Source organism: Ovis aries, chromosome 21 (genome assembly GCF_016772045.2).
Source record: "Ovis aries strain OAR_USU_Benz2616 breed Rambouillet chromosome 21, ARS-UI_Ramb_v3.0, whole genome shotgun sequence".
Taxonomy (NCBI): Eukaryota; Metazoa; Chordata; class Mammalia; order Artiodactyla; family Bovidae; genus Ovis; species Ovis aries.
The window spans coordinates 249,360-271,023 of NC_056074.1; the positions used below are offsets into that span (position 1 = coordinate 249,360).

Consider the following 21,664-nt stretch of genomic DNA (forward strand, 5'->3'; position numbering starts at 1 on the left):
GCGCTCTCCCGGAACCTCGGAGGAGAGCGAGCGCCGAGGGAGCGCGGTGTTTCCGGGAGCCGGGGGGCGCGGTGAGCGCGGCAGCGCCCGCAACCCTGGGAAAGGGGCGTCCGGGCGAGCGGCACCTCGGCTAGTCCTCGCCCCCCTCCCACCCTCATCCCCTCCCCTTCCGGGCGCCGGGAAGTTTGAAGTCCCTTCCGGAAGTGGCCTGTCACCCTGCAGACCGGACGGCCCCCTTACGCCTCACCCCCAGCATTTCTACATGGCGGGATCGGGTCAGAAGGTGGTGCAAAGGGCGCCATAAAAGGCGAGCGAACGGGTTAGACGGAGCAAACGTGGAAGACGGGGCACTTAACTCTTGCAGGAACACTGGGGGCCAGGGAGGTGCAGGCTCAGAGTGGTGAGACTGCGCCTGACTCTGTCTCAGGGGTCTGTGCTTCGCCTCTCGCTTTGCCCACGGGAGCCTTGATCTGGGATGCTGAGAGACAGTCAAGAGACGCTGTGATCAGCAACACTTGGAGCTGGCAGGACCTTTGAACAGGAGGGCTCCTTGGGCCGGGGCTGACGTCTCTGCTCTTTGTACACGGGCAGGTCCGTGCAGCCAAGCCTATTCTGTGTGCGCTCACCTGCCCTGTGTACATCTCCACCCCGCCCTGCCCTCGGAGTCCTCGTCCCACGGCCTGCACGACCCTCCGCTTAGGGGACTCATGGGACCAGGACCACACAATGGCCAGGAACACAACCCGCATCCCCTCTTGGCCTGAACTCCAGTCTTCCCCATCTTGCTCAAAGCAGTGCCATGCGACCATGCGCCCAAACTAGACACCTGGACTGCCTTGTGTAACAGCGCCCTCTCTCCCAGCTCCCTTAACCAATTTCCAAATTCTCTGGCTTCTAGCTCCTAAATATTGAACATCTAGTCATTTTCCTCCACCTGTGCTGCCATCCTCTCTCCTAACCACGTACAGGTAGGCCCTGCAGGCTGGGAAGCCCTTCTCCCCAGCAGCTGCCAAAGGAAGCTTGTAAAATCTCCAGTATTATCCTATCACTCCCCTTCTTAAAGTGTACCTTGTTTTTAGGATAAAATTCAAATTATTTTGCATGGTCACTGCCTGCCTTACCAGTTGCACTACTTTCCCTTCAGTTCTTCAACTTAGCCAGCTCTTGCCTCCTCCAGACCTTCACCTGCCCCAAAACACATCCACAGTAGCCTCTTTGCCTGGACTGTTCTGCTCGATGTCACTTCCCCTGGAGGGTCTTCCTTGCAAACACTAAACAGGATTAATTTTTGTTAATCCTTTGTTAAATATTCTTGTGATACCAGCTGCAGGCCTTGGGAAAGTTGCATGCCCCCTCTGTACCTCATACTGCTTAGGATTGAGGTAAAGATTGAAAGAGTTAATATACATAAGGTGCCTAGGACATTGCCTGGCGACTGATGAATGCTGTGTACATGTTATCCACTGTTCCCCTCTATTTTTCTTCTTAATGAAAATCACAATTCACTTCAGTTCACTTGAGTTCAGTCACTCAGTTGTGTCCGACTCTGTGACAACATTAATTGCAGCAGGCCAGGCCTCCCAGTCCATCACCAACTCCCAGATTTCACCCAAACTCATGTCCATCAAGTCGGTGATGCCATCCAGCCATCTCATCCTCTGTCGTCCCCTTCTCCTCCTGCCCCCAATCCCTCCCAGCATCAGAGTCTTTTCCAATGAATCAACTCTTTGCATGAGGTGGCCAAAGTATTGGAGTTTCAGCATCAGTCCTTTCAATGAACACTCAGGACTGATCTCCTTTAAGATGGACTGGTTGGATCTCCTTGCAGTTCAAGGGACTCTCAAGAGTCTTCTCCAACACCACAGTTCAAAAGCATCAATTCTTAGGCGCTCAGCTTTCTTCACAGTCCAACTCTCACATTCATACATGACTACTGGAAAAACCATAGCCTTGACTAGATGGACCTTTGTTGGCAAAGTAATGCCTCTGCTTTTGAATATGCTATCTAGGTTGGTCATAACTTTTCTTCCAAGGAGTAAGCGTCTTTTAATTTTATGGCTGCAATCACCATCTGCAGTGATTTTGGAGCCCAAAAAATGAAGTCTGACACTGTGTCCACTGTTTCCCCATCTATTTCCCATGAAGTGATGGGACCAGATGCCATGATCTTAGTTTTCTGAATGCTGAGCTTTAAGCCAACTTTTTCGCTCTCCTCTTTCACTTCCATCAAGAGGCTTCTCAGTTCCTCTTCACTTTCGGCCATAAGAGTGTTGTTATCTGCATATCTGAGGTTATTGATATTTCTCCTGGCAATCTTGATTCCAGCTTGTGCTTCTTCCAGTCCAGAATTTCTCATGATGTACTCTGCATAAAAGTTAAATAAGCAGGGGGACAATATACAGCCTTGACGTACTCCTTTTCCTATTTGGAACCAGTCTGCTGTTCCATGTCCAGTTTTAACTGTTGCTTTCTGACCTGCGTGTAGGTTTCTCAAGAGGCAGGTCAGGTGGCCTGGTATTCCCATCTCTTTCAGAATTGTCCACAGTTTATTGTGATCCACACAGTCAAAGGCTTTGGCATAGTCAATAAACCAGAAATAGATGTTTTTCTGGAACTCTCTTGGTTTTTCGATGATCCAGCGGATGTTAGCAATTTGATCTCTGGTTCCTCTGCCTTTTCTAAAACCAGCTTGAACATCAGGAAGTTCATGGTTCACGTATTGCTGAAGCTTGGCTTGGAGAATTTTGAGCGTTACTTTCCTAGTGTGTGAGATGAGCGCAATTGTGCAGTAGTTTGAGCATCCTTTGGCATTGCCTTTCTTTGGGATTGGAATGAAAACTGACCTTTTCCAGTCCTGCGGCCACTGCTCAGTTTTCCACATTTGCTGGCATATTGAGTGCAGCACTTTCACAGCATCATCTTTCAGGATTTGAAATAGCTCAACTGGAATTCCATCCCCTCCACTAGCTTTGTTCGTAGTGATGCTTTCTAAGGCCCACTTAACTTCACATTCCAGGATGTCTGGCTCTAGGTGCGTAATCACACCATCGTGATTATCTGGGTCATGAAGATCTTTTTGTACAGCTCTTCTGTGTATTCTTGCCACCTCTTCTTCATATCTTCTGCTCCAATTACAGTTCAACAAATATGTGTATAACTGTCCATTCATTTAGTGTTTGTCTCCCCCTTTTATTTCTATAAGGTGCATTTAGGGATTAAATAACACATCCTCCTCTAAAGCCTCTCTTCCCCCTCTCCTTACTCCAGTGTCATTTGTTAGAAGGAAGCCAAAGCAGCTGTGGGCCCCATAGCTATGTTCCCAAAACTCTTGTTTTGTTTGTTAGAGACCCTTGACGTTTGGATATGAAATCTTTTTTGACCTACATAGTCAAAGTCAAGAGAGTTAAGCCCACTACACGGTCTGTTCTCTTTATATGTTTATTTATTTCTCTAAGTAATGTTTGCTGAGCAACTATTGTATATCTGCACTGTGGTCTGTGCTGGGGTACAGCAGTGTGCAAAACAGGTCTGAGGTCCTTGTTTCCATGGAGCCTAGACTTCAAGGAGACAGACAAAAGTCAAACTAACAGGTAAGATGGAATGTCCCAGGATTAGGGTAACTAAAGAAAATAATGGAAATTGGAAATAACTTGGGAGGGGCCCACTTTGGAGTGGGCAGTCTGGGGAGCTTACATCTGAACTAGGAAAGAGGATGAGGGTGCTGGAAAGAAAGAGCATTCCTGGCACAGAAAGCAGTGTGTGCAAAGGTCCTGAGGCAAGAAGGAACTAGCAGGGCACAGGAACTGATAAAAGCTGAAACAGAGAGGAGTCAGAGGTAAAGCTGGAGATGTGGCCATCGTGAGCAGCCAAACCAGTCTGAGTTTTATAGAGGAAAGTAAGGAGTTTGGATATCGTTAAAAGCGAAACCAAAAGACAGTAAAGGAAATTTACCAGGTTAAGTGATGTGATCAGATTTGGAGGAGCACTGTTGCGGCTGTGTGGACTGTGCTTAGAGGGACAGAAGCGACAGGGACTGCCACCATGATCTGCTCAAGCAGGGGTTGGAGTCTGCAGACCAGGAAGAAATACATTTTGAACTTATTAGCATAAAGATGAATTTCAGATCCAGGAAGATGAGTGAAATAACCTATGGAGGGGGTATACAAACTCCCACTGACTGGGTGGCACACGTTTATCTTTCATCTCTTTGTCTGCACTGGGTCCTCACGGCAGCACAGCAGGCATCTCTACTTGCATGTTTCAGGCTTAGTTACCCCTCAGCATGTAGGATCTTAGTTCCCCAGTCAGGGATCGAACCTGAGTCCCCTACATTAGAAGGCAGATTCTTAACCACCGGACCACCAGGGTTATTTATTTTTCAACAGTCCCACATTTATTTTTCAACAGTTCTGGAAATCTGAAGTTCAAAATCAGTTTCACTGCAATAAAGTCAAGGTGCCAGCAGGCCTCCAGAGGCTCGAGGGGAGAATCCGGTCCTTTGCCTTTTCCAGCCTTGGGAAAGCAATCCCGCATCTCCAAAGCCAGCAGCACAGCATGTGTTCCTTCATGTGTCCCATAGCTCCCTTGTCTTTTTTTATACAAACACCGTGCTTGCATGCATACTCAGTCACTCTTTTGTGTCCAACTCTTCCCAACCCCATGGACTGTAGCCCATCAGGCTCCTCTGTCCATGGGATTTCCCAGGCAAGAATACTGGAGTGGGTTGCCACATTTCCTCTTTCAGGGGATCTTCCTGATCCCAGGGATCAAACCCATGTCTCTTGCATCAGCAGGCAGATTATTTACCACTGTGCCACCTGGGAAGCCCCATAAGAACACTGTGGTTACATTTAGGACCAATCTGGGTAATCCGATATAAACTTCCTATCTCAAGATTTGTAACAATCATAGCTGCAAAGTCTTTTTGCTGTACACGATAACATTCACAGGTTCAGAGAGTGGGACCTGGAATCTTTGGCTATACTATTCAGCCCACCCCAGAGGGCCGAACGAAGAAAAGGGCCCAGTCCAAGTGGGGAGGTCAGAGGGAGGAGAAGGAACTCTCAAGAGACTGAAAGGAAATAGCTGCTGAGGAAGAAGAAAGGTTGGCAGGCCATGTTATGGAGCCAGGGAACTAGAGGGTATGCAGAAGGACGGAGCTGCCAATTATTACTGACAGGTTACGTAAGATGAAGACTGGGAAGAGGCCACAGAATGTGGAATCATTTCCATTATCATTATAGTCGTGATGGTTTTGATAACAGAAGACTGGGGTGCAGAGTTGGGCAGGGCCCTCTGGAAGGGAAACCTTTGGAACGGGTGGAGGCATGCATCGGGTGAGGAGACAGAGGCAAGTGTGGACAGCACTTTCAGTTCTGCTATCAAGGGAACAGAGGACCTGTGTTGGAGCAGGTTATGGAGTTAAAGACAGTGACTGTTTGTTTGCTGTCTGTTTTTAATGGAAGGTATTACTGATAGCTTTGTGCAGGAGGGAAAACAGATGACTGAGGGAATTAAGTTCTTGAGAAAGCAAGAAGGGATGCAGTCTCCAGAGTCCAAGGAGAAACTGGCCCTGCCAGGAGCAGACACACATCTTCTGTTGTAACAAGAGGAAAAGACATGTATAAATGTGATTAATTTTCTCAGCAGAGTGAGGCTGAACATGAAGAAGTGGGGTACCTCTGAGACAACAATACTTGGTGAGAGTTGTGTTATCTGTGGGCTTCCCAGGTGGTTCAATGGTACAGATTCTGCCTGTCAATGCAGGAGAAATGGGTTTAATCCCTGGGTTGGGAAGATCCCTTGCAGTAGGAAATGGCAACCCACTCCAGTATTTTTGCTTGAAATTCCATGGACAGAGGAGGCTGGCGGGCTACATTCCATGCGGTTGTAAAAGAGTCAGATACAACCTAACAACTAAACAACAACAACGGATATATTGTCACTTTGTTTCATTTCCTCTAACGAGTATAACTAGGATAGTTGCTAAATATCTAAAAAGTAATTCTCATTTAACTAACTGCCTGCTCCAGGTAAAAAATTTACCTATTATTAGACCTCAGGTAGGGCGTTGAAAAAAAAAATGTAAATAGCTATCTTTATCATACATGAAACTTTATTAAAAAGAGAAGGTATAATCAAACTAATTTGTGGTTTCATTTTCATTAAAAAAACTAAGCTAAGAGAAAAGGAAAAGACTTACAACTAAATAATTTGTTTTCTAGGTCAGTTATAAATAAGGCATTTATCATGATTAATATTATGAAATTATATAGCCTACACATGTCTGAAAACTGTAAGCACATACTAAAAATCACATTATCAGTGGTTAGCAGTCTGGAATTCAGATCCTTGGGTATCATATTTGATATGACATTCAAGCAAACCATGAACAGAACTATTAGCATTTGCATCCTGTTTGTGCAAGACTATAGCTTCTATCAAATTACCCATTTCCCTTCACCAAGATGAAGATGAGACAGTATGAAAGATCCCTCCACCAGTATTTATTAGGTCCTACTTATTCACTTGGACAGCCCCATAACACACTGCTAAGGCAGATGTACTAACAGCCCCCATCTCGCAGCAGCAGCCTGGGCTAAGGGCAATGTCTCAGTCTAGTAATAAACAATGTTACTTTTATCAATCTTACAACTAGAGCTAAGGCATACATATAGAGAGCATGGATTGCCTCTTAATGGGTTGAGTTTAGTTGTTCAATATTTTATTTGGCATTTGAGACTTGAAAATTATAAAAATATATCTCAAAGTTGATTTATTGATTTAAAAATTTGCTACTGGGACTCTCTTTTATTAGCCTTTTCTTTCCTCTTCCCATCAAAGACTATGTCTTTCTCCTCCCAGCCAGTCAGCTGCATTGATGAATTCCTTGTGGTGTTTTTCACATGATGACACTGTCTTTATTTCACAAAGGAGGGAGCCTGGGAAAGATCCTCCTAACAGAGAAAAATCAGACTCAAGAGTCAAGGCCAGGCTTGCTTCCTGCAAAGTTTCCCTCCCGCCAAGTTTTCCTCCCCTTGGAAGCTTCCACTAAACTCTCAGGGAGTGTCTTGACTCACAGTGGGAGAACCTAGCCTGCTATTTCATATTCCAGCCCTCCACATTCTGAAATACAATTTCTTTGATTGATTTTTGAAAATACAAACATTGCCACAGAAACATATTGCAAAAAATGTATAAATGAAGTGAGGTGTAAACATTCAACTCAATATAAACATTCAAGTATCTCTACAGGTTTGCATAAAAATAGTATTTTTTTAAAATCCATATAACTTTGCTTCTTGTAGCAAACAGTGCACAGGCTGTTTATATTAAAAGGAAAAAGGCCAGGGGAGCTGGCTAAAGCCTCCAAAACAATCATTTGATCAAATTTTATCAGCAGATAGATACTGATTTAGACATTTTCAGGGACACCCCAGAAAGTTATCTTTCCTGGAACCACTAAAGGAAGCATCTTCCGTAACAGAGATGAAAAATCAGTGCCATTCCAGTTAGATGTCTGAGGCAGTGTAACTCTTTCCCGAAACTGTCCATCTATAGAGACTTTGATAGTAAGGAAGCACTGTCTAATCTAATTATGAAAGATGGAAAACAAAGGTATCTTTCAGAGGGTCTTCGCACTTCGACGAGCTCGTTCAGAGAACAGACTGGGTCTGCTTTCTCAGTCACGCCCACTCTTCTATTTCTATTTTATACCTGAGGATTATTCACAGCCCCTTTAAAAATAAATAAAGAAAAGCACATTGCTTTGAATGTGTTCCAGAGGATCGGAGCCTGACCCGGGAAGCGGCGGCAGGGTCCTCGGGGAGCGGTGCCCTGTTCCGTCTCCCTGCCGAGGACGCGGGGGTCACAGGGCGTCGGTGGGGAGCGCGCAGGACTGGACCTCCTGGTACGCCGCCCGCGGCCTCGCGGAGCACAGCTTGAGCGAGAGGACCACCGAGAGGGCCAGAAGGAGGAGGCCGAGGACGAAGAGGATGACCAAGGCTGCTCGTGCTCCTCTGGGATCCAGACTCTGGCCAAAGAAGTAGAGCTGCTCCTCGCCGGGTTCTGTGCAAAAGAAACGCGAGCCGTCAGGCCACTTTCCCTGCGGAGTGAATCCCGACCATTGACTACAGGGTCGGGGCGGGCATCGTTACCGTTAGTGGGCGCGGATCCGGATGCACCTCCGGAAGGAGACTTGGTGGAGTATGGAATCCTGTTGTCTGGACAAAGAAGACAATGTGATGGTTTATAAACAATAAAAGCACATTATTTTCGCTACATGAGTTGTTTCAAGAGTTAAGTCATTTCACCAACGAAGACTTGATCCTATCAGTATCTGTAAGTCTTTGTTGGATAGTCACTGTGCCAATTTCGTGCCAGCATACATGCTGTTCTTACCCCATATCCACCCGTGGAACCTGGGTTCATGTCCCCCAACCTGTTAATCATTGCCCCCTGCTGCTGTCACTGAACCCTGTAGCCTGCACTTTATCTTGGCATATATCATAGTCTACTACAGTTACGTGTCTGTCTCTCTTACTTGACTCTGAGCTCCTTGGAGGCCCTCATGCTTCCTGTTTTCAAAGTCTGCAGGAAGCCTGGTACTCTCAGCTGGCATCACAGACAGAAAACAGTACCTATGTCTCGAAGGACTGTGTAGGTTGTCTCCATGCCAGCATGAATATGGTCAGACACATGGCAATGTAACAGCCACGTCCCTGGGTGGTCTGCAAACAGTTCAATGGTTTGGAATGTCCCGGGAAAGAGGTCATATACATCTTCTCGGTGAGATTTACCTATCTACAGGTAGAAGGAAATAATAAAGATAAGAGCAGAAATCGACTAAATGAAGAATAGAAACATAATAAAGATAAAGAAACCAAAAGCTGGTTCTTTGAACAAATCAGTAAAATTGATGAACTGTATGGAAACCAAACTGCGATGGTCCCCAGTGATCCCTGTCTCCTGATACTCAGTACCTTAGTAGTCCTCTCTTACACTACTGTCTGGCAGTTGATCCTTGAAGCCACCAGCATATGGCAGAAGCAAATGGCATTCTGCTTCCCTTTCTCTCTCTCCCACTGAATTGCTCACTCTAGGGAAGTCATGGTAAAGAACTGAAGCCTCTGGCGCATAGTTCTGTGAGTGAGCCTGGAAATGGATCCTCCAGCTGCTGTCAAACCTGATGACTGTAACTCCAGTTGACATCTTGATTGTACTCTCACAAGAGATCCTGAATCAGAATCAATGAACTAAACTCTTTCCAGCCTAACCCAGAGAGATTGTGAGATAATAAGAGTGTGTTGCTTTAGGGCACTACATCTTAGGGTGAATTTGTCATGCAGCAAAACTCTAGACAAACTGACAGAGGGGAAAAAAAAAAACACAGATTACAAATACCAGAGATGAAAGGGGGTCTATCACTAAGACTTTATAGACATTAAAAAGGATAGTAAAGGAATGTTATGAACAACTATCCATGAATTCTACAACTTTGGAGATTTACAGATGGCAGATGATAGAAAAGCATATGAAAAAATACTCAATATCATTAGCCATTAGGAAAATGCAAATGAAAAACGATGTGATACCAATATATATATTGGGTTGGCCAAAAAGTTCATTCAGGTTTCATAAGCTAGTATTGAAAAATGTGAACAACTTTGTGGTCAACCCAATGCTTAAATGGATGGCTAAGAAAAAATAAGAATGAACGATAGCCAGTGTTCATGTGGATGTGGAAAAGTGGTACCCTGATACATATCTGGTAGGAGAGAAAAGTATATTGTCTCTCTGGAACACAGTTTGGAAGTTCTCTTGAAGTTAATGATATATGTACCACCTGGCCTGGTGGCTCAGTGGTAAAGAATCCCCCTGCCAATGCAGGAGACATGAGTTCGATCCCTGAGTCAGGAAGATCCCCTGAAGAAAGAAATGGCAATCCACTCAAGTATTCTTGCCTGGAGAATTCTATGGACAGAGGAGTTTTGCAAGATACAGTCCACAGGGGTGCAAAAAGTGAAATACAACTTAGCAACTTAACAACAACAACTAGCAATCTACCCCCTAGGTATTTTCTCAAGGGAAAGGAAAAACTTATGTTCACATGAAAGCATGTTCACAAATGTTTATAATGACTTTATTTTTAATAACCCCAAACTGCAAACAACCCAAATGTCCCTCAACAGGGGAACAAATAAACAAACTGCAATACATTCATACGATGGAATACTGTTCAACAACGGGATGGAACAAACTGCTTATACAACACGGTGGATGCACTTTAAATGACAACACAGATGAAACAAGCCAGATTAATAATGCTATAGGCTGTATGATTTCATTTATAAGACACTTCAGAAAAGGCAAAACTATAGAGACAAAAACAGATCAGTGGTTGCCAGGGGTTAAACATGGGAAAGGAGTTGACTCTAGAAGGTGCAAAGGGGACATTTTATGGGTTGATGGAGGTGTTCTGTATCTTGATTAAGGTTGGTTACACCACTGTATGTGCTTATCACAACAGAAGTTTATACTAAACAGGGTGAGTTTGGTTGTTGTCATTTAGTCACTAAGTTATGTTCAACTCTTTGCAACCCCATGGACTGTATGTAGCCAGCCAGACTCCTTTGTCCATGGGATTTCCCAGGCAAGAATATTGGAGAGGGTTACCATTTCTTTCTCCAGGGTATCTTCCCAACCCAGGGATCAAACCCATGTCTCTTGTGTTGGCAGCTGGGTTCTTTACTGCTGAGGCACCAGGGAAGCCCCAGGGTGCATTCTACTCAGTGTAAATTATACCTTAGTTTGAAATATTTATGTATATAATTTTATATGTATATAAAATAATTTTGTTTTATAAATGTTAAATATTTTAATATAATTTTTTAAATGTGGGTTAAAAAACAGCCAAATTCTGAAAAGCATCATAGGCATTTAATATATGAGACTTAATTTAATATATGAAACTTACTATAATCACTGTTAGGTTAGTACTTTCTATCTTAAACTGTGTTGAATAAATATACTGAGGGGAGAGGATATTAGATGTTTCATTAGTTACTATTTTTGAGTGACTGGAAAAGGAGCAGTGCAGGTTTTCCTTGCAGATTAGACATGATTATTCATTTCTGTCTACTTCCTTGTAGACTGCACAGCACCTGAGATGACAGACATTTGGACCTTATCCCAGGGATTCTGATTTATCAGGTCTGGGGTGGAGCCTGGTAATCTGTTTCTTAAACTGCTCCACAGGTGATTCACCACTCAGATAGCACAGCCTGATGCTTGAAAGGCAGGAAGCCACATGTGGTAGAGCCCAGTCCACTAGGGCAAAAGTCAAGGTAACATTTCAGACCCAAGACAAAGCTTGAAATATCTCCTTTACTAGAGAGAGCTATTCTGTTGGCTAAGCACATAGAAAAAAAATCAGGAGAGGAAAAGGGAAAGAAAAAATAGAAAAGAAAAAAAGGGAAAGGGACAAAATACTATGGATGCCTTCATTTGCGATATTTAATAGCATACTCCAGAGTGGTTGGAATTATCCCCATTGGACTGCCATCTATGGGGTCGCACAGAGTCAGACACAAATGAAGTGACTTAGCAGCAGCAACAACTGATAAGAAAACTCTCATTTGAAGCTCAGAGAGTTTTTTTTTAAAGCACAATAAAATACATATTAAGAAATATTTGTCAGGAGAAGGACATGATCATATTTCTCTGTTCCATTCTCTAGCATTCACTACCACCCTTTGCGGCTTGTGAAAGCCTTATTGTCAAAAAAAAAACTCTTAATTTCACAATGGAAATATATTGAATCTGTTAATTCAATGTCTTCCCCATTTCTCTTACACGAACCTTGAAAAGAAAGCTCTCAGCATGATAATGAACGGTGTGTATGTCCACTTCATCTCCTACTCCTAACAGGTACCAGTTGGTCATTGTCTCTTCATTCATGATAAGCCCATGAAGGTTCCCAAAAATCTTCCCATTAATAGCTAAGAAGGTAAAAGAAAACAGCCTCCCGTTAGTGATGATTCCTTAATCTGGTTTTAGAAACAATTCAAGAAGATCTTTATGTCACCAACATTTTCATTTGCCTGATAAACATGTAACCATCCCACTCACACTTACCAATAGCCCCACCATTTTAGACCCAAAATTCAGATTAGTAAGAAATCTTCATAAAAGAGAGCCAGAAAAGAGAAATAGAAGTTTGTTTTTAAAAGCTTTCTCTTGGGTAGCAGTACATGTTGGTTGGTTGGTTGTTTATTTGAAGTATTCTTTTTATGGAATGGATTACAGACTCATGTGTGGGGTCACCAGATTTACACCATTCTATAGCTGAGTGAACACAAGCATGGAGAATCAAGTTTATATAAATCAAAATTGAACCAATTAAAAGGTTCAATTAATATTTCATTTTCTGAGAACTAGCTTGGGGCAAGTTACTAAACTTGGCTAAATCTCCAAGAGAAGGAAAGGTTCCAAGAGAAGGAAAGGTTCCCACAGGCCTGAGCCCATGATCTAACAATGACCAAAGTAAGCTCAAGCTAGGCTGACATGATAGATAGGGACTTTCACTCCTCTGTTTTCTATGAACTTTTTATTCTGTGCATCATGACACAACCAAATGAGTTACATTCACTAAAAGGAGAGAGCCTAAGAAAATTTGCATAGAGGGAGGCAAAATTATAGGGGAGAGAGTAGCTGAATCAGAAATCAGGTTGCTATATTCTAATCAATGTTAGCAATTAACTAGCTTTCTTATCTTGGGCAGGACCTATCTTTTTGCACACTGTTGGTCAAAAGTAGCTCTTGGTGATAGAGTGTAGATATGTCGATTAGAACACATTACTTCCACTTAAAAACCAGGAAGTACCTTAAATTTCAAAGAATTAAATAACAGGCACATTAAAACAGAAATTTGGTGATAGTGTCTCATGTTCCAGAGACAGTTAAACCAGGCCCTTAAATTTGATCAAGTACATGTTATCCTGTATTCTTATATAAGTATACCAATAAGTGATCATTCATTTCCTAGGAATTTACAGTCTTATAGTTTAGGGATCCCAGCTTTCAGAGACACAGCTGCCTAAATAGATGGTCCAGAACCTCACTGGACCTTGTTGGCAGCCAGTCAGTGGCTTGGCTGGTTCCCTCTGATGGAAAGCTTTGGAGGACTTTCTTCTGTCAAGGTGCCCGTGGGAATGGAGAAGGGCTCAGAGAAGGAGGCTGGGACCTTCCACAGATTTCTATGGACTTATCTCAACAAGGGTCTCCTTTTTAAACCTCTGATATACCATGCATTTTGTTGCTCTCCTCAAAATCATCAGAGGGCTTAAAATCTCGTGGATCTTTATTAAGATACTTCTTAATATTGTCATCCAGATACCAGGATTCATTCTCATTAAATACCAAAAACAAGAGAGCAAATTCATAATCAACGTCACTTCTTCTTCCCTTTTCATTCAACACTCCTTCTCTGCATGTAATCAGAGGACCCACCAAACCACTGTATGTATCCTGAAAGAAAAATAAACTGAATTAGAAAAGCTTTAAATAATTTAATAACACAGATTAGTTGCTTGTAAGAGTCATTGCAAAAAGACTAAAAGACAATTGACCGTGAAATAAGTACTAAGAAACCCTGAAGAATCAGGGTGATCTTTGCTAAAGTTTAAAATTATTTCTAAAAATTTGCTAAGAGTGAGCTTTATGAGGGCTGAGGCTGTGTTCTTTACTCATTGTTGAGTCTCCAGAGCCCGGCTGTCTACTTCATAGAAGGTGTGCAATAAATATTTGTTGAATAAATGAATGCTTATTTCTGTTTTCCTGTGTGTTTTTCAAATGAGACTATATTTTTTTAATTGAAGTATAGTGGATTTACAATGTTGTATTAGTTTCAGATGTGCAACAAAGTGATTCAGTTATGCATATATATATATATATATATTATTTTACAGATTCTTTTCCATTATCAGTTACTATAAGATATTGAATATAGTTCCCTGTGCTATACAGTAAGTCCTTGTTGTTTATCTATTTTGTATGTGGTGGTGGTGTCTGCTCAGTCGTGTCCAACTCTGTGACCCCACGGACTGTAGTCCACCAGCCTCCTCTGTCTATGGGATTTTCCAGGCAAGAATACTGGAGTGGGGTGCCAATTCCTTCTCCAATTTTGTATGCGGTGTGTATCTATTAATCCCAAACTCCTAATTTATCCCCCACCCCTCGTTTTCTTCTTTGGTAACCATAAACTTGTTTTCTATGTCTGTAAGCATATTTCTGTTTTGTCAGTAAGTTCATTTGTATCATTTTTTTTAGATTCCACATATAAGTGATTTCATACAATATTCGTCTTTGTCTCACTGACTTAGTGTAATCATCTCTAGTTCCATCTATTTTGCTGCAAGTGGTATTATTTCATTTTTCTAATGGCTGAGTAATACTCAGACATTGAGTGTGTGTGTGTTTACCATGTTCTTTGCCCACTCATCCATTCATCTGTCACTGGACATTTAGATTGCTTCCCTATTTTGTTTATTACAAATAGTGCTGCTACGAACATTGCACATATCTTTTTGAATTATGGTTTTCTCTGGGTTATATGCCCAGAAATAGGATTGCTGGATCATATGCTAACTCTGTTTTTAGTTTTTTAAGAAACCTCCATCCTGCTCTCCAAAGTGGCTGTACCAATTCACATTCCCACCAACAGTGTAGGAGGGTTTCCTTTTCTCCACACCCTCTCCAGCATTTATTATTTGTAGTGTTTTGATGGTGGCCATTCTGTCCAGTGTGAGGTGATACCCAAGTGGATTGTATTTATAACTATAGACAAATGCTTATATTCCATTTTCTATGGGTAAAGGTTTCTTGGGAACTGATATGAGCCCATGAATGATTTTCATATCGAGTTATTCATCCCTGAGCTTTCTTTGGAACTCCCACATTTCCATCTGCCTATTTAAATATTCCACCTGGATGCCTCCTGCAACAATTCAATCTGCTAACAAGCCTTTCTAGGGTGAATTTTACTGTTTCCCTCAAACCATTTCCTTCTCCTGAATTCTCTATTTCTGTTAGTAGCACTATGATATTCCCTGTCACTTAGGTCGTAAAACTTGATTATCAGTGTCTAACTCCTCATTTTCCTCACTTTGTCCCATGTTGCGCATGTGTGTGTGCTCAGTTGCTAAATGATGTTGGACTCTTTGCAGCCCTATAGACTGTAGCCACCAGGCTCCTCTGTCCATGAAATTTTCTAGAGAAGAGTACTGGAGTGGGTCGGCATTTCCTCCGCCAAGGGTCATCCCGTGTCATTTGCTATCAAATCGTACATTTTTTTCCCCTTCACAGAGTCTGTTCTGTGACTTTCTCTTCATTCTATCCACTGTCCTTCTAGTGTAAGATCATTTTGGTTTTTGGCCCCACCCTGCAGCCTGTGGGATATTATCTCTTGGACCAGGGATCGAACATGTCCTAGAAAAGTCACCAGATTCAGAATTGTGATATAATTATGGATGTACACATGTATTATTTCCCCCAAAGATGATACATTCCTTCAAGACAAGAACATTTTCAGCCCTCAGAGTACTTGGTGAGGTCATTTGCACATCACAATGGCTCAATAAATATTTGTTGGGATGCACAAAGCAATCAACAAAAAATGTGGACTTCTCATGATTCTACTTTTTTTTTTTTCTAGTGTCTGGTATGTTTTCCCTGAACTCTTGTGCTGTCCAGTACACTTCAAAGACACTAATTATATCAGATATGACCTTAGTTTGGACTTCAATTATGATACATAATTCAAGACTAGATGTTTTATATATATATATATATATATATATCTGGCTCAAGTTCAATATTGAATCCTTGCCTTTAATTTCTAAGTAAAGTTAGCCTATTTATCATTCAAATAGTTTGTAGTTTCAGTTACTAAGTTTTTGTGGAGTGTGTTTTCTTTCCTGATCCCTGATGGTACTGGTAAGGATTTTAAAATTGGGTAACATCATAAACCATGTTAAAAATTAAAATATATATTTATTCTTTGGTTATCTAATTTACATATATTCTCTTGCTTCAAACTTCCTTATAAGTTCTAAATTTAGTAATTTGAGATCTTATTTTTTTCCCCCTACACTTTAGATCAAGGGCCAGCAAACTTTGTTTTTGTAAAGTGCCATATAGCAAGTGGCTCCCCTTGCGGCTCAGATGGTAAAGCATCCGCCTGCAATGAGGGAGATCTGGGTTGAGACGATCCCCTGGAGAAGGGAAAGGCTACCCACTCCAGTTTCTGGCCTAGAGAATTCCATAGACTGTATAGTCCATGGGGTCACAAAGAGTCAGACACAACTGAGCAACTTTCACTTCACTTCACTTCACAAAGCAAGAATTTTTTTTACTTTGTGAATCATACCATTTCCATCACAGGTACTCAACTTCATCATCAATAATGCAAACAAATGGGCATGGCTATAGTTTGAGACCCCTGCTTGAAGCCAATACACTTCTTCATATATACCCACCGTAATTGTGATAACTTGAATGGTCAACTGAAAACCATATCACTTTGAGCATTTTGGCGGCTCTTTCCACCTTACCTTCACAAAGTTTACTGTTGAATAGTAAACCCATGGAATACAATTTGGGTCAGATGGCCCTGGACCAGACCTTTTAGGGACATTCCATCTGTAGGTTTTTATTTCTCCTGAAACAAATAAGAAGAAATAGAAAAAAAAAAAAACTTTAATTATGTGATCTCTGTTCCAGACAATTTACCTGAAGAAATACAAATAGATTATTTGTATATTTTGATTAAAGTTACTGCTGGGGAGAATTACCCATTCAATAGAAATGCTCCTGTTAAACTCATACCTTGACTTTCTGCAGGTTCACCACGACAGATTTTCATTTCAGCCTATAGCCTTCCATCCTAGTTTGATGGTTTTTCTCCTCAAATTTTGTATCTCCTTCCCAAGAGTTATGCTTGAGCACACTAGAGTTGCCGTGGGCCTCAGCCTTGGCTTCTTGTGGAATCACCAGGGAGCTTTGTAAACCCTCACTGCTCAGACCTCATCCCAAACCAATGAAATTAGAATATCTGCAATCTATTATTGGTACACAAATATATCCCTTAAACTTCTCAGGCAATTCTAATCTGCAGGCAAGTGAGATCTAGCTGGAACCAGAGAGACTCAGAGAGGCCTAGTTTCAAATTTCAACCCTAATGACTTGATTCCACTCAACCTTTGAAAAGCTACTTTACCTCACTGACCTTTGCAAAGTGATGGCTTCCCTGGTAGCTCAGATGGTAATGAATCTGCCTTCAAATCAGGAGACCTGGGTTTGGTCCCTGGATAGGAAAGATCCCCTGGAGAAGGGAATGGCTACCCACTCCAGACCAATGCCTGGTTTTCACTTAGCTTTTGACAAGCTACTTAACCTTCACAGACCTTTAGTTTCCTTATTTGTAAAGTGGATTAGTCAACATAGTTTTCAAACTGTTGTGAGGATTAAATGAAATAAAATATCAGGAAAGTGCCTCACATTGAGGTCAGTCAATAATAGTTAATTTGTATATGTGTGCATGCTAAGTCGCTTCAGTTGTATACAACTCTGTGCAACCCAATAGACTATAGCCCACCAGGTTCCTCTGTCCATGGGAATTCTCCAGGTAAGAATACTGGAGTGGGTTGCTATGCCCTCCTCCAAGGGATCTTCCTGACCCTGGGATCAAATCCATGTCTCTATGTCTCCTGCATTGGCAGGCGGGTTATTTACTGCTAGCGCCACCTGGGGAAACTCCTAAATGTTAGTTGCTCAATCATGTCCGACTCTTTGCCACTCCATGGACTGTAGCCCACCAGGCTCTTTTGTCCGTGGAATTCTCCAGGCAAGAACACTGAAGTAGATTGTCATGCCCTTCTCCAGGGGATCTTTCCAGCCCAGGGATTGAACCTAAGTCTCTCATGTTTCAGGCAGATTCTCTACCATCTGAGCCACCCTGCAAGAGTTAGTTTGTATGTATACTAGCAACAAATGTGTGCACTCCCTCTGGTCAGGCTCCATATCTGTGAATCTCCTGCAACTGGCCCAGAGCCTTGCAGAGGAACCATATATTACTCATGAGTTATCAAGATAATCACATTGTAAAAGGCTCATTTAAATTATCTCCTTTTGAACTATCTGAGTCCCATCCTCACCCTATAAGGACAAACAATTTACAGCTGAAGCTGAGTCACAAAGCAAACCAAAAGTAATGAAGACTTGCATGAAACTTTGGTCTGTGTTTGTTCATGAAGCAGTTGCTTAGCAATATCATCTTAGGTCTAGTTTCCATGATTTACCCCATGCCTTGGTAATCACAAGATAATTAGCTGATATCTACCTTTCTAAATGCAAGTGACTACTGGTGTGGGGTTATTAAACTTGAAACAATCCATTGTCCACCCACCTGGAAGCCAAGTTCTCAACAGAAAGAGGATACTCAGTAAATGTTTGTTGAGTGATATAATGAAAAGAAGACAAAGAAAATGGAGGAAGGAAAGAAGAAGGAGAGAGGAAATCTGAGGGGGCTTCAGTTCAATCATGTCCAACTCTTTGTGAACCATGGACTACAGCATGCCAGGCCTCCCTGCCTATCACCAACTCCATGAGTTCACTCAAACTCATGTCCATCTAGTCGGTGATGCCATCCAACCATCTCATTCTCTGTCATCCCCTTCTCCTCCCGCCTTCAATCTTTCCCAGCATCAGGGTCTTTTCAAATAAGTCAGCTCTTCGCATCAGGTGGCCAAAGTACTGGAGTTTCAGCTTCAGCATCAGTCTTTCCAATGAATATTCAGGACTGATTTCCTTTAGGATGGACTGGTTGGATCTCCTTGCAGTCCAAGGGACTCCCAAGAGTCTTCTCCAACACCACAGTTCAAAAGCATCAATTCTTTGGCACTCAGGTTTCTTAATGATCCAACACTCACATCCATACATGACTACTGAAAAACCATAGCTTTGACTAGATGGACCTTTGTCGGCACAGTAATGTCTCCGCTTTTTAGTGTGCTGTCTAAGTTGGTTATGGCTTTTCTTCCAAGGAGCAAGTGTCTTTTAATTTCATGGCTGCAGTCAACATCTACAGTGATTCTGGAGCACAAACAAATAAAGTCTTTCACTATTTCCATTGTTCCCCATCTATTTGCCATGAAGTGATGGGACCAGATGCCATGATCTTCGTTTTCTGAATGTTGAGTTTTAAGCCTACTTTTTCACTCTCTTCTTTCACTTTCATCCCGAGGCTCTTTAGTTCCTCTTCACTTTCTGCCATAAGGGTGGCGTCATCTGCATATCTAAGGTTATTGATATTTCTCCTGGCAATCTTGATTCTAGCTTGTGCTTCATCCAGCCCAGAATTTTCCATGATACACTCTGTATATAAGTTAAATAAGCAGGATGACAATACACAGCCTTAGCATACACCTTTCCCAGTTTGGAGCCAGTCCAATGTTCCATGTTCAGTTCTAACCATTGTTTTTTAACCTGAATATAGATTTCTCAGGAGGCAGGTAAGGTGGTCTGGTATTCCCATCTCTTTAAGAATTTTCCACAGTTTGGTGTGAGCCACACAGTCAAAGGCTTTAGCATAGTCAATAGAGTAGAAGCAGATGGTTTTCTGAATTCTCTTGCTTTTTCTATAACCCAACAGATGGCAATTTGATCTCCGGTTCCTCTGCCTTTTCTAAATCCAGCTTGAACATCTGGAAGTTCACAGTTCACGTATTGCTGAAGCCTGGCTTGGAGAATTTTGAGCATTACTTTAATAGTGTGTGAGATGAGTGCAATTGTGTGGCAGTTTGAACATTCTTTGGTATTGCCTTTCTTTGGGATTGGAATGAAAACTCACCTTTTCCAGTCCTGTGGCCACTGCTGAGTTTTCCAAATTTGCTGGCATACTGAGTGCAGCACTTTCACAGCATCATCTTTTAGGATTTGAAATAGCTCAACTGGAATTTCATCACCTCCACTAGCTTTGTTTATAGTGTTCTTCCTAAGGCCCACTTGACTTTGCATTCCAGGATGTCTGGCTCTAGGTGAGTGATCACATCATCGTGGTCATCTGGGTCATGAAGATCTTTTTTGTATAGTTCTTCTGTGTATTCTTGCCACCTCTTCTTAATATCTTCTGCTTCTGTTAGGTCCACACCATTTCTGGAAAAGATCAGTTTTCATTCCAATCCCAAGGAAAGGCAATGCCAAAGAGTGCTCAAACTACCACACAATTGCACTCATTTCACACACTGGCAAAGTAATGCTCAAAATTCTCTAAGCCAGGCTTCAACAGTACATGAACCAAGATATTCCAGACATTCAAGCTGGATTTAGAAAAGGCAGACGAACCAGAGATCAAACTGCCAAAATCCATCGGATCATCAAAAAAGCAAGAGAGTTCCAGAAAAACATCTACTTCTGCTTCATTGACTCTGCCAAAGCCTTTGACTGTGTGGCTCACACCAAACAGTGGAAAATTCTTAAAGGGATGGGAACACCAGACCACCTTACCTGCCTCCTGAGAAATATGTATTCAGGTCAGGAAGCAACAGTTGGAACTGGACATGAGACAAGACTGGTTCCAAATCAGGAAAGGAGCACATCAAGGCTGTGTACTGTCACCCTGCTTATTTAACTTATATGCAGAGTGTATCATGCAAAATTCCAGGCTGGATGAAGCACAAGCCAGGAGAAATATCAATAACATCAGTTATGCAGATGACACCACCCATATGACAGAAAGTGAAGAGGAACTAAAAAGCCTCTGGATGAAAGTGAAAGAAGAAAGTGAAAAAGTAGGCTTAAAACTCAACATTCAGAAAACAAAGATCATGGCGTCCGATGCTGCTGCTAAGTCGCTTCAGTCGTGTCCAACTCTGTGAGACCCCATAGACGGCAGCCCACCAGGCTCCCACGTCCCTGGGATTCTCCAGGCAGGAACACTGGAGTGGGTTGCCATTTCCTTCTCCAATATATGAAAGTGAAAAGTGAAAGTGAAGTCGCTCAGTTGTGTCCGACTCTTAGCAACTCCATGGACTGTAGCCCACCAGGCTCCTCCATCCATGGGATTTTCCAGGCAAGAGTACTGGAATGGGGTGCCGTTGCCTTCTCCACTGGTCCCATCACTTCATGGAAAATAGATGAGGAACAATGGAAATAGTGAAAAACTTTATTTGTTTGGGCTCCAAAATCACTGTGGACGGTAATTGCAGCCATGAAATTAAAAGACACTTGCTCCTTGGAAGAAAAGCTGACCAAACTAGATAGCGTTTAAAAAGCAGAGACATTACTATGCCGACCAACCTCATCTAGTCAAAGCTATGGTTTTTCCAGTAGTCATGTATGGATGTCAGAGTTGGACTATAAAGAAAGCTGAGCACTGAAGAACTGATGCTTTTGAACTGTGGTGTTGGAGAAGACTCTTGAGAGTCCCTGGACTGCAAGGAGATCCAGCCAGTCCATCCTAAAGGAAATCAGTCCTGAATATTCATTGGAAGGACTGATGCTGAAGCTGAAACTCCAACACTCTGGCCATCTGATGCAAAAAACTAACTTATTGGAAAAGACCCTGATCCAGGGAAAGATTGAGGGCAGGAAGACAAGGCGATGACAG

At 42.3% G+C, this 21,664-nt stretch overlaps 1 protein-coding gene across 1 annotated transcript in view; it reads right to left on the bottom strand.

Moving 5' to 3' along the window:
- Positions 1 to 7,745: 7,745 nt before the first annotated feature.
- HEPHL1 (hephaestin like 1) overlaps positions 7,746 to 21,664 on the bottom strand; it is a 92,354-nt gene continuing 78,435 nt past the window's right edge. The window contains exons 15-20 of the mRNA XM_004019379.5: positions 16,611 to 16,717; positions 13,305 to 13,527; positions 11,860 to 11,999; positions 8,640 to 8,802; positions 8,157 to 8,222; positions 7,746 to 8,067 (exon numbers count right to left, since the gene is read on the bottom strand). Coding sequence (XP_004019428.2) covers positions 7,868 to 8,067; positions 8,157 to 8,222; positions 8,640 to 8,802; positions 11,860 to 11,999; positions 13,305 to 13,527; positions 16,611 to 16,717 — 899 coding nt within the window. The 3' untranslated portion in view covers positions 7,746 to 7,867. The remainder of the gene's footprint in view (positions 8,068 to 8,156; positions 8,223 to 8,639; positions 8,803 to 11,859; positions 12,000 to 13,304; positions 13,528 to 16,610; positions 16,718 to 21,664) is intronic.